At 38.3% G+C, this 12,532-nt stretch overlaps 1 protein-coding gene across 1 annotated transcript in view; it reads right to left on the reverse strand.

Moving 5' to 3' along the window:
* Positions 1-12,532, reverse strand: part of LOC107554853 (ciliary neurotrophic factor receptor subunit alpha-like) — a 186,033-nt gene that overhangs the window by 78,375 nt on the left and 95,126 nt on the right. The window contains exon 3 of the mRNA XM_016237493.1: positions 7,375-7,608. Within this exon, the coding sequence (XP_016092979.1) occupies positions 7,375-7,608 (234 nt within the window). The remainder of the gene's footprint in view (positions 1-7,374; positions 7,609-12,532) is intronic.

Here is a 12,532-nt window from a genome sequence, read left to right on the forward strand (position 1 = left end):
TCCAAACTATAATTCCTGACTAAATGTATAATCAAGTGAAACATTATGAAGTTTAATTCACAGCATCTAAATGTCACGATGCCAGGATGTTTTTTATGTTCTATAACAGACAGAAATACGCTATAAAAGTAATATGAGTTATAATGTTACTAGCCTAATCAGTAAGAATGATTAGTCAAAACTTTACTGTGATAGGATATTCTCTGTTCACGAATATAGCCATATATGTTTATAGCTATAGTTTTTGGATTGTATAGGCCTACATACAAAGCATGCTTGTGTTTATGAATGTAACTAAGCTTCTGTATTATTTGTGGTTGATAGTGTTAAAATGTAAGAATTGGCATTCTGTTTTATCGTGAAGTATGCATACTATACTAAGGTACTGTGAGGAATAAACCACTCTTGCATTCACCTGCATCTCTCACAGGAAGGGGGCACTCGTTCAGTTTTCAACTCATTCAGAATCTTAGAGTAAGTGTGCATTCACTATTTTACAGATGTTACTTTCATTTGATTTATTTACCACACGGTAAAATATGTTTGCTATGTGGTAATTGTGTTCTTTGTTTCGATAAATTAGTACTAGTATCAGTGAATATCACAGTAATGTTAATAATGTAGTTTGTGTAAACAGCATGCTTACTTTTTTATTTCAGATGTGAGAATAAGTGCAAAAGAACCTGGTGCAAAGAGAGCCAAGGCAAATAAGCAGCCCACTCGGTCATGGAAGTTGACATGTTCCACAGGCTCTGAGATTCCTGCCCGCACAGGAACCCGGACCACAGCTAAGACCATGCTATGCACACACTCCCAAAATGATGTGATAGTTATATATATTTTAAATAAACTACAAACAAAAAATAGATACAATTATTTTTTCCTCACTCTTTCTTGTAGCAATTCCCTCTCAGTCACACACCTGACTGAAAGGCTCATTATGCAGCTCATTATGCAGGCCTTTGTCTTCTCAGGTGTGAATCACATCATTATCCATGACCATTCACGCCCCCTCACATATTCCTTTTCTACACAAAATGTGTCTTCGAAAATTTAAGTCAATATATTGTTTTCTGTGAGTGAGTAAACAAGATGATTTTCACATCATTCTGAAGCAAAAACTCTAGACTTCAAGATCCAGTTCTCAATAGTCTTGTGAAGAAATGTTCTGTATGTGTTTTATGGCCTTATTTCAGTGACTTTAAAATTTTAGTTTTTCACTAAGCACGCATAAACGTTGTTTTCTCAAAAACACAATCACATACATACATGCTGCCCACATATTATTGTAGCCCAGTTTGTGCTGATTATGGTGCTACTAAACTTAGCCATTAAAATGTTTATTAGCAACTGAAAAAAGCACAAATGTCAGGACATGTCAAAACTTCTCCAGGGCCCAAAACACCCTCGGACCCCAGAGGGTTAAAGAACCTTTGACTGAATGGTTCTTTGTGGAACCAAAAATGGTTCTTCAATGGCATCGCTTGTAGAATCTTTTGAAGCACCTTTATTTTTGAGAGTGTGTGATATTTATAGTTACCGTTACAGTTATCGTCCTTGATGCATTTTCTTTTTCTTCTAGGCTTGAAAGCCTAAAAAGACAATATGATTTCACTGTATGGAAAAGAGCAGCTCAGACACTCCTCAAAATATCCCCTTTTGTGTTTCACGGAGGAAACTCAGTCATACAGATTGGAACGACGTGAGAATGAGAACTTAACGCAAGGTATCAAAAGTCAAAAGTCAAGTAAAAAAAGTCACTATAGTGAGTACTTTAAAGCTTTTGTTTGCCTCTGCCTGCAGTAAGGTAATAAATGTTTAATTGTTACGGCATCATGTGCACTCAAGTAAAGCGATGATGACCTCGACATATGTCTTCTCTCCAACCTCCTTCCTGACAACCACCGCAAAGCAGCCCAACACGAGCTTGCTATCTCTGACAACGGCTCAGCTCGCTTCCCCTCGCATACTTTGTGGTCCTGCCTGAACCCTCAGCCTTGCTTACTGTAGACCCAGCACTTTGTCCTGTAGGAAAGCAGTTCTATCCCAGGGCAGACAAAACATGCCACTTTAATGGCTTTCCCTTGTTTCTCACAGCTAAATGGAGACAGACCACAAGCAACAGAAAAGCCATAGCAGTGAAAAGAATGGGGCAAGTTTGAACTTTACAAGAGGTAACTTGCAGGTGAATATGTTTTTTTTTCCCATGTCCTTATACTTCTTATGAACATATTTTCAGTCTGACATTACTTTCAGTGTGATTTTATGCTTTAGATGTTATCTTGGCATGGCACGTAAGGCCAATATTTCTTCGCCTTTTAAAAGACAACTCTTTGGCAGGTAATCATCATTTTTGTGCAGGATTTAGCCTGTCATCGATTTCAATCCATGGACACATCTAGTGCACGGGAGACATTTGGGATAGGTAACTTTCAGACAGAATAAATGAAAGTCCAACATTTAAGTAGCAAACAGCGCTCATAAGAGGTAAGCATTATTAGTAAACTTTCTATGCTTATGCATCATATTTCCTGCCAACCAATAATGGTACAGAGGACTGTATTAATCTTACTGAGTGTTTCAAGACAGCGTTATGAAAGTATGATAGATGAGGTCATTATTTATCCCAAAATCAAAGGGTTGCAAGCACCCAGTGATTAAAAAAGTTAGAATCTAAGACACTATGCAATATACTGTAACTTCAAGAAAATCCAGTCACATTTAAGCAGTTTAGTTGTGGATCTTGTTAAAGGTTGAATTCTTGAAGATTTTTCACTAAATTTACTGCCACTATTTGCAGGGCAGGAATACACACTGGGTTATCTACATGGGCCTTTGACAACGCTTTGAAAGCAACCCCACCACAAATACTCCTTGATGATTATCATCCATCATCTAATTGTAACAATATTCTATTTGAACCAAATTGCTTAAATAGTCTAATTTTTAAACAAAATGTACAGGATGTATGCCGTACTTTTCCAATCATTTCATCTCCTTAAACCCTGCCCCTCCACAATCGACTGTAAACTTGTCTTTGACCACTGGATTTACAAAAATCATTACAAGTTTAAGAAGTGCTTCAACATTGCATTGCATCAACTACTGATTAACATTTCATTGGGAGGCGTTTTTTTCTTTCAAACACATTGAAATGCACAAATTCATGTTATTTCTTATATACATGTGATGCAGGTATTCCCAGACCTTTTTTGTCATCTGCACCTCTTTCACCTAATCTATTTACTTGAAGTACCTCTGAGATTTTAAAATAAATATTTTAATAATAACATGTACTGTATATGTCCACAGCATGTGACATGCAGGTGCACAAACAATATATATATATATGACAACTATCGGAGGGATTGGCATGGTAATGTACATGACAATGTTAATGTATTTGGTCTTGGTGGAATAGATCTGCTACACTGCTGCTGCTGCGGCAGATCAAGTACCGAGACTTGCTACTACCAATACATCCACACCATGCTGCTGTGAGCATGTAAGAAATGCTGCTGCTGCAAATATAACATACATTAAATAACCCCCATATAGCGTACATGAATCACCTCGTAGCAGATCTATACAGGTGGAGCTGGGGAAGGTGGAGGGTTTCTGAAGCAAGCTGCAACTGCTACAGTAAGCCCTAGTCATATATTTGAATGCTGAGCAGCGAGCTCATTGGCTACCGATATAGGAGAGAACCAATCAGCTTTTTTCTCTTTGTATTTTTAAATATGATAAACAAGTGAGGTCAAAAGTAATCTAAAAGTAGTCTGATTATATTATCTAAACTTTATAATGTAACAGATTGTGTTACTAACTACAATTTTTGTCATGTAATTTGGAATCAGTAATGGATTACATTTTACCCAGCACTGGTCATAATACAGACGTAAAGATTTGTCTCTATTTCCATTTCTACATGACTTTAACATAAACATATTTGAATGCTGAGCAGCGAGCTCATTGGCTACCGATATAGGAGAGAACCAATCAGCTGTGCCATGTGACAATGATATCATTAGGCCAGATTGAGTTAGTTCGGACTGCACCATCTAGAGTTTCATGCCAGAACTCTATATATATATAGTGTTTTATTTTGATTGATGATATTTTTAAATGATTTATTATAATTGTATATTTTTATAGTTTAATTAATTATTAGCTTTTCATTAAAATCACAAACCCCTACAGGAAACGTTGATGTAACTTCATGCTGTTAATTACAATGAATGGAATATATATATATATATATATATATATATATATATATATATATATATATATATATAATGATAAACAAGTGAGGTCAAAAGTAATCTAAAAGAAGTCTGATTATATTATCTAAACTTTATAATGTAACAGATTGTGTTACTAACTACAATTTTTGTCATGTAATTTGGAATCAGTAATGGATTACATTTTACCCAGCACTGGTCATAATACAGACGTAAAGATTTGTCTCTATTTCCATTTCTACATGACTTTAACATAAACAAGGCGGTCTTGCTATGTGTGGGGGTAAGATGCCCACAAAGATGAATCCAGGGGCCTTTTGGAAACTCAATTAAGTCACGGTAATTAATGTAAAAACGCTTGAGAAGTTGAGCCATGGTGCTTGTGTGGGTGAAATAGGTTTGAGTCCAGTTTGCGATGTTTACTGATTCGACTCCTCTTTACTCTTCGTAGAATTTCTTAAAATATCCTGTTTCCAGCTACCAGTCCACACTGAAACCAGAAATGCATGGACATTGAGAACATAGTTGATATTTATACACTGGAACCATTAGGATTTCACTGGGGTTGAGGCTGCCTTGTACAATGCCGAAGAAATGCTAGAAAGAAACAAAGACGTTCACTGCAACTGGATCCTGCTATCTTGAATCATCTGTGGGCACAAACAAAACCATCATAATTATCAAGGAAACCATAACTTATTTCCTATGGTTTGTCTGTGAAAGTTGACCTACAAGCTGTTTTGGTTATGACAGACCACTAAAGACTGTTTAGAGGAACTACAGGAATCCCTGTAAATGGCCAGACTCGATTTTTCCCCTCTAATTCCTGGCAAGCGTTCCTGTCACAGATAGGCAGAGCATTTGACGTACTTGCGGAGGGGCCTCTCCCTGTCTGTGGGATTGGGACCATGCCATTCTCATTCAGGCACTTAGCTGCAGAACTTATCTTGTTAGCTGAGCTGGCTTGCCTGTGACCCAGCCGCTGTGAGAGAGAAACTGCGGCCACAGGGCCACCAGCCCGTCAGGCTAAGCTCACAATCAGATTTATGTGCAGCAAAGTCACACAATGAAATACTGTTCTCACCTTCGCTTGGTTAAAAGATTCTAAAACTGGACCATCTGCTAAACTGTGCTGACTTTTTAAACTTTTTGTGCTTCATCGACATCATCACTGATGTAGCAGGTGAAGTAAGTAGTTACGAAATCGGAGGTCACAGGAGATGCATTTAGGTGTAAATGGCAATCTGTCTTGGCTGATCGCTTGTGTTTAGATCACCTGGAACAGATGTTAATTACAGAAGTAAACAAAGGAGACGTGTAGGATTAATGTCTTAAAGGGATGTAAATTCTGTCATCATTTACTCACCATCGCATCTTTTCAATCCTGTGTGAAAGTGATTCGGGCTTGGAACGACTATCCCTATCCCTTTAATTTGCTCTCTATTTTATCTTACGAGAAACAATCAAGATATTAAAGACATTTAGCTCGCAGAGACAGAATAAAAGAAACAAAGTGGAAATTTGCTGTAGTTTTTGCCAAGAAAATCTGCATGCTCTTGAAACCATGCATTATTAAAGCTTGTAAAATGAATTTCCTTTAGATGAACTAGACCATTTTTAGTAATCATGTGATCTCGCTTACATTTCGTACAAGTTATTTTCGGGAGCCGTGGAAGCATGCAGAGATGAGTGATGAAGCACATTCCTCGTCATATTCTCAAAAGGGGACTCATCTCCACTTTTCCCCTCTTCATTCGTCTAATTTGATTAGTCAATGAAATTGCTGTCAGGCGGCGTTACGGGTAGCATCTTGTCACATAATATTGATTACGGTGCTTTGCAGTGTAGCAGTTCATAATTTAGCTTTGGGGTTATCAGAGAGTTGAGGGAAATAATTTAAGGGTAAGATCACATAAACCACGTCGCCCACCTTTGTTATGCATGTTCATGCAGTGCAGAAGACATTTGATGTTTAATATGCCGCTATATCAGATATTTGACATTTTTAATATTTATTTATTTGATTTATTTTTGGTATTCAGTACCAAGTTTATACTAAAATAATAAAATGTAATCAGAGATCAAAACAGTAGGTTTTCTTTACAAAAACGTTTCTTTACATAGATAGATAAATAAATAAATAAATACTGGAATTCCAAAAATATTCCAATATAATAATAATAGCAACAACAGCAACAACAACAACAACAATAATAATAATAATAATAATATTAATAATAATAATAAATATGAAAATTATACAGTTCCAACAACAAAAAAATAAATGTATACAGTTCCGGAAAAAAAAAAAATCATACTTTGTATAGTTTTGGAAAACATTTAACCAAACAAACAAAATTAAACCAAACAACAACGGGAAAATAAATAAATAAATAAATAAATATGTATGTATATTTAAGAACAACAAATGTAAGATTTTAAGTTTCAATGTCAGTGTCAACACAGGCCTGAAAGGGTGCGTAACTGATTTGTAAACTGGCCAAAAACTCTTATTTCGGAGCCCTGGTAACGATAGCAGTCTTTCTGCAGTACCAGTAGTACAGTCTCATTTCAGTATTCGACTGCTGTCTGATTTACAACTGACTTATTTTGAATGCTCAAACTTTTTGTGATTGAATTGTTTTTTGGGGGCCACTCAGAAGCAAGGGGGACCCTGTTGTATTGCGACCATCTGGACGGCTACCATCTCCTCTCCCATCGTGTTGTGTGTCCTCATAAAAAAAAAGATCTAGCATGACAAATTAATCCAGTTGACAAATAGATAAGATATAAAACTTGCACCCCAGTGTCTCCCACACAGATAGAAGCAGCTGTTTGCTGGAGAAGACAAGGCTTGGGATCAGGGGCCCGAGGAGAACCGAGGAGCGGTCAGGGTCAAACAATGACGTTTGTTGTTAATATTTAGACTCTTCAAATACACAGATGAGACATCCAAACAAGAGGTCACCGGCCTCTAAGAGATGACTGGGCAGCAAGTGGCGGAAACGAGCGCAGTGCTTGTTTAGAAAAATAAGTGTCGGGGTAAACACTGTGCAGGGTTATTCCGAGTTCTGGGAAGGATGTAGTGAATACGAGGAAGAGGAAAGTGGGATAAACAGACACTACTTACTTCCGACGCGAAGATTGATCTGGTCGCGGCGCTGGCCATCAGGGTTCTGGAAGCAGCTGTACAGGCCGTTGCTACTCATGTTCACTTCCATCAGGATGAGCCGTGGTCCTTCTTCCCGCCGACGGGCCTTCACGTCTGTACCGTTCACCTTCCATGTTACCGAGGCGTCGTTGTCCAGAGAGCCACACTGCATAGTGACATCACTTCCTATCCTTTCATACTGAATCCTGGCACCTGAGGAAACATAACAGATTGTCGAATTCAATTACAACACTTATTTTTTTTCCTAAGATGAAAAATTCAGCCGCTTTTGAGGCGGAGTGAAAAAGTATCAAATAATGCGCTTTTGTCTTTCCTAAAGCATACAATAAGACATTCTTGTCCAAGACAGAAGAGAGTTTTGTTGGTTTATTGTGTAACCGAAATGCCAACAATAAGCAGAAGACAAAAACAAAGGGACTCTTACTTTGAAACGTCTATGCTTTACAATTGCTGGCTGCTCATTCTAAAACACCAGGGAGAAAAATATGCCCTACTCGTACAACATAATCATCATAAATGCTCTAAAACCTAACCCGATCTCATAAAAGTGCATTTCAATGGCACGGTTTTCTGCTTCTATTTGGTGTACCATACGCAAGAAATGGGCACAGAAATGTGCATATGATACGCAATTGCAGTGCCGATCCTAGACTTCTTGGGGCCCTACGCAAAACTGTGTCGGCGGTGGAGTGGGGTATGAGTGGTTATGAACGAATGAATGAAACGCATTTGTCCTTGTTTCACTCCGTCTCGAATTGCGCTCGCGGAAAGCGCTTGAGAAACAGTATCTCTTCTGCAGCTCGGTGCGCTTTCAACTCATTTTTTTACTCTCGAGCAATAGACTGTACGACATTCACATTACATGATTTGACTGATTTTTATGTAGAAAGGGCGATCATTCATGTTTTCATAACCACTGGCCAAATTCAAAAACAAAATTAAAATGAAATCTTTGAGAGCAAGGGGGTCCTCTGGTGTTTTGGGGGCCCTACGCAGCTTGCATATTTTGCATATAGGGAGGATCGGCTTGATTGATCGGTTTCATGATTCCTTTTATTCCATCCCAAATTTACAATGTAATAAAATATTAAAACCTTTTACACTATTTTAGACCATTTAAGACTTTTTATAGACCTCCCAGGAATTTTTGTTTGCACACATCTACTTTTATTTGTAAATGCGAGTGGAATGCTCACACTGTTGAGCTGTGCAACATACTTTTAAGACCAATACAGACTGCATTTATGTTTTCCATAGTTGTTTTGCTATATAAACACGCTGTAGATCAGGGATCCTCAAATCTGGCATATGCACGAGATCCACTTTCCTGCAGATTTAGCTCTAACCCTAATCAAACACACCTGAGCATGCTAATCAATGTCTTCAGGATCATTAGAAAATCATAAGCTGTGTCTCATTTAGAAGGCTGCGTCCTCCGGAGGTCGCATTCGAAGGCTGCATACGTCATCGAGGCTGTCTCATTTCAGAAAAGCAAGTAGGACACTCCGAACGCGACCTTCGAATGCGACCTTCTTTCACAGGAATTCGGAGGATGCATGAGGTGTATCCTTCGCTGCTACAGATAACCCACAATTCTTTGCGTCGCCGTGAACAACCGTTGTTAATTTGAAAAATGCCGGCACCGGCAGATGTAACGCACACACAAGCGCAGATGTGGTGTTTACAACTTACCTTAATTCGCCTCGGTAAAAACAGATAAACTTTGTTTTTAATAACCTCCTCCTTTTTTCTCTAATAGATGCCTGCTGTATGTATGCTGCAGCTCCTCAAACATTGAACAAAATAAAACAAGTAAAACCATTTTTTTTTTAAATTACTTTCCAAATTTAGAAATAATTTTCCTTATTGGGCTCACGCGCCTGTCTCATACCACACAATCCAAATGTATCCATTTTTGCCATCCATTTGTTTGCATAACTATTATTCATTATGTAGCCTAAACATGGCTTTATACTTCAGTCATGTTCTAATATCCGTGTAAAATCCTTCACATGAGCAAAAATGTTTTTTGTTTGAGCGCTGCACGCTGATTTTACAGAGGATCATTTAAAATAAACAGTGTTACTTTTATGTTTGGTTGACTGCATTTTAGTTTGATGATGAATGGCTGAAATGTCAGGCAACGCTAGAACTAATGTTGTTTGTGTGTGCGTGAGGCGCAATTCTACAATTCTCCACCGTATTTACTATGCTCTGCGCAAGTTCAGGTAACTCAAAAACTTGCGTACACGAGCTGAGACCAGACGTGAGATTTGATTGTAGCCACCGCTCACGTCCATATTGATAAATATCCACGTTTTGCGTTGAAACGACTGTATGCCCAATTTTCTGTTGTACGTTCGTTTCGTAAATGAGGCCCAATGTCTCAAGACCTTTTTTTGGGCCCTAACTCTGGTTCAGCCGTTCCTTCAGTCGTCACCACTCCCACTCCTACAAAACCCGGGGCTCAAAGATAATCCAGTGTTTCCCACTGCTATTTAGGACATTTTGGTGGTGTACATGTGCGCTCGTCTCAAACATGATCATTTCTTCATGACTTGAAGGCAGTGTGTGATAGAATGCGAAGAGAACAGGGTTCTCTTAAAAGCTTGTTTCTGTCACATTGGATTATATGAGATTGAGTGAGGGAAAAAAAAATCTATAGATGAACTGGCTACGAATATCAAGTCAAATATCGAATACAATTTGCTTTCTGTGAAGAGAAAATAGCAGGGCTGTTTATTTTTCTACTTACAATCAGTTCAGTCATTACTCTGTTTTTCACAGGAAAAAGGAAGATGTGGTTGTTTTCTTACAGAATCTTTTTTACACCCCAAGGCGTGTTGTTATGGGCTTTGACATCAAACGAAAATATATTTATTCATGTCGCAACTATGAGCAATGCCCTATAGATGTCCGCTGTCATGCGACAGCTGCAACAATGAAAGAAACATAAGAAAAAAGTAGGTTCAGAATGCACAAACAGGCAAACAAACAAAACTCGGAGAACACATCAATGCTCTTCTTTGACTTTCATTACGGCGTCGTGACTCCCAAAATGCACTGAGGTCGGAAAAAGCAATTTCTCTTTCTTCCACTGACCTGACTAACTACCCCTGTAGCTTAATCCACATGCTCTGGGCATACCAGATCCATGAATTTTACATTTACTCCGATGTCAAAGCCTGTGATACCACAGTGTTCAGTAGAATAGAAAGCGAAAGGCTGTTGTGTTCAAAAGAGGAGGATGGCGACGGTGGCGTCTGTCAAAGGAATACCCATTAGGACTGGTTCAGTTCAGATAACATGACATGCAGTTATAAATTTGGCTGCACATTTTCTGCTTAAAGCAAACATGCTTATATATTTTCAGATAATAACCTATAAGCTTATAAGCAGTGACAAAATTATAATTACAATTATATTAATATCTTTGAGATAGGAACACAGCGCCAGTGTTGATACAGGGAAACTTCCTCTATCCTATAAGTCAATTTGATGTCTGCTAAGCAACCAAAAACGTATGCCTTGGAATCCAAACAGGACATTTTTATAATGTGATCTATCATTCCAAAATGACAGAATGGGAATAGAATATCTTTTTGAATAAGTTCTGTGTTCATTTTAGCTCAAAGAAAAATCTCCGGTCACCTTGTACTGCGAACTAACTTGAATGTCTGTTGATTTCATCATCCTGATTATCATTCTATATATTATTTTCTACTTTTAAAGTAAGGGTAATTATATTCTCTTTGCTTTAAACTAACATGTAGTGCATTGCATGCAATCGTACTGTTTTGTATTCAACACAACTCCCCCTACACACTATCACTTCTTTGAACCAATTTAATTGTGTCCATTGACCAAACATAATTATCATTCTCAAACACATTTTAGATATCAAAAAAAGAATAATTGCAAGGAGGTTAAACGTCTGGATTCAGGCTGAACTTCTCAAAAGCCCATTTTATAGAGCTTTTTTTTTTTTTCTCGAGAAACCCTCTGAAGACAGTTCTTTGTGGGGAATCTCAGTTGTGTAAGCCTGTGAAATATCTCCTCTCCAAATATCTTTAGCACGGGAGTCATTGCTTTGCCCTCTGCCTTGTTCCCTTTGAGGATTCTCATTAAGGGGTTGTCTCTCACTTGTCGGCCCACTTTTGCCAGACCGTGTTGCTACGGAGCATCAAATAAATCCATTTCTTGTTTCCTGCCTGCTTATCTGTTGAGGCGGTGGGCAGGCGGCGATAGTGCGCGTAAACGCTGGCGCATTGGCACAACACAACAAAGCCCAGGAACAATTGCTTGTATCTGCTACCTTTCGATAGCTCAGAATACCTAATTCCCATTATGTAATTAGCAGGTACTACTTTTAGGGCCATATCAGATTTTAGGTTTGCTTTCTTTCCAAGTGTTACCACATGGTGGCATAGCTAATGCTCCACAACTCAATATTATCTTTAGGACAGGAAATTAGGGTATCATCTTTGATTCCACAAGCCAAAAAAAACGTACAACACATGCAAATGTGCTATGAACGTGGGATGCATAGAGTTTCAAGGGCAATGAGTTTGAAAGTCCCATTAGGTATAGGATGGAAGGGGAATACGGTTGGAGTTTAAAGTAGTCGTCAAACTGACACTTGATAATGTAGATGTAAACTGGCCGCAGAGGTTAGCGGAGGCGTCATGTAGGGATGAGAGGAGAGGGACTTTACACCCACATGGAAGTGCTAAAGGTTTATGAGCAGGACATATGCAGTGTTGCTTGTGGAGGGAATTCTAGACCGGCCAACAGAGGACCGGATGGACTAGAACTAGCAGTCCTGGTTAGATGAGGAACAGCTGTCCTTCTGAAACATGCGGCAAAAGCACAAAGCAGTTAATTGGCTGCGCAAACAGAAGCTGTCTGTGTAATTGAGTGTCCTTTGTTTTGAAACTTTCTGAGAAAAGGCCGTTCATGACAGTAGAGTACATATTTAGTTGTGAGTGAGAGCACGGGCACAGCCTCTGCTGTGTTGCCAGATGCCGCTATTATTCCACATAATTTGACACTTTAGAAAGTTATTAATATGAGAAGTTGCAGTATATATATATATATATATATATATATATATATA

The sequence above is a fragment of the Sinocyclocheilus grahami genome, unplaced genomic scaffold, assembly GCF_001515645.1.
Source record: "Sinocyclocheilus grahami isolate Dianchi unplaced genomic scaffold, SAMN03320097.WGS_v1.1 scaffold516.1, whole genome shotgun sequence".
In the NCBI taxonomy this organism is placed as follows: Eukaryota; Metazoa; Chordata; class Actinopteri; order Cypriniformes; family Cyprinidae; genus Sinocyclocheilus; species Sinocyclocheilus grahami.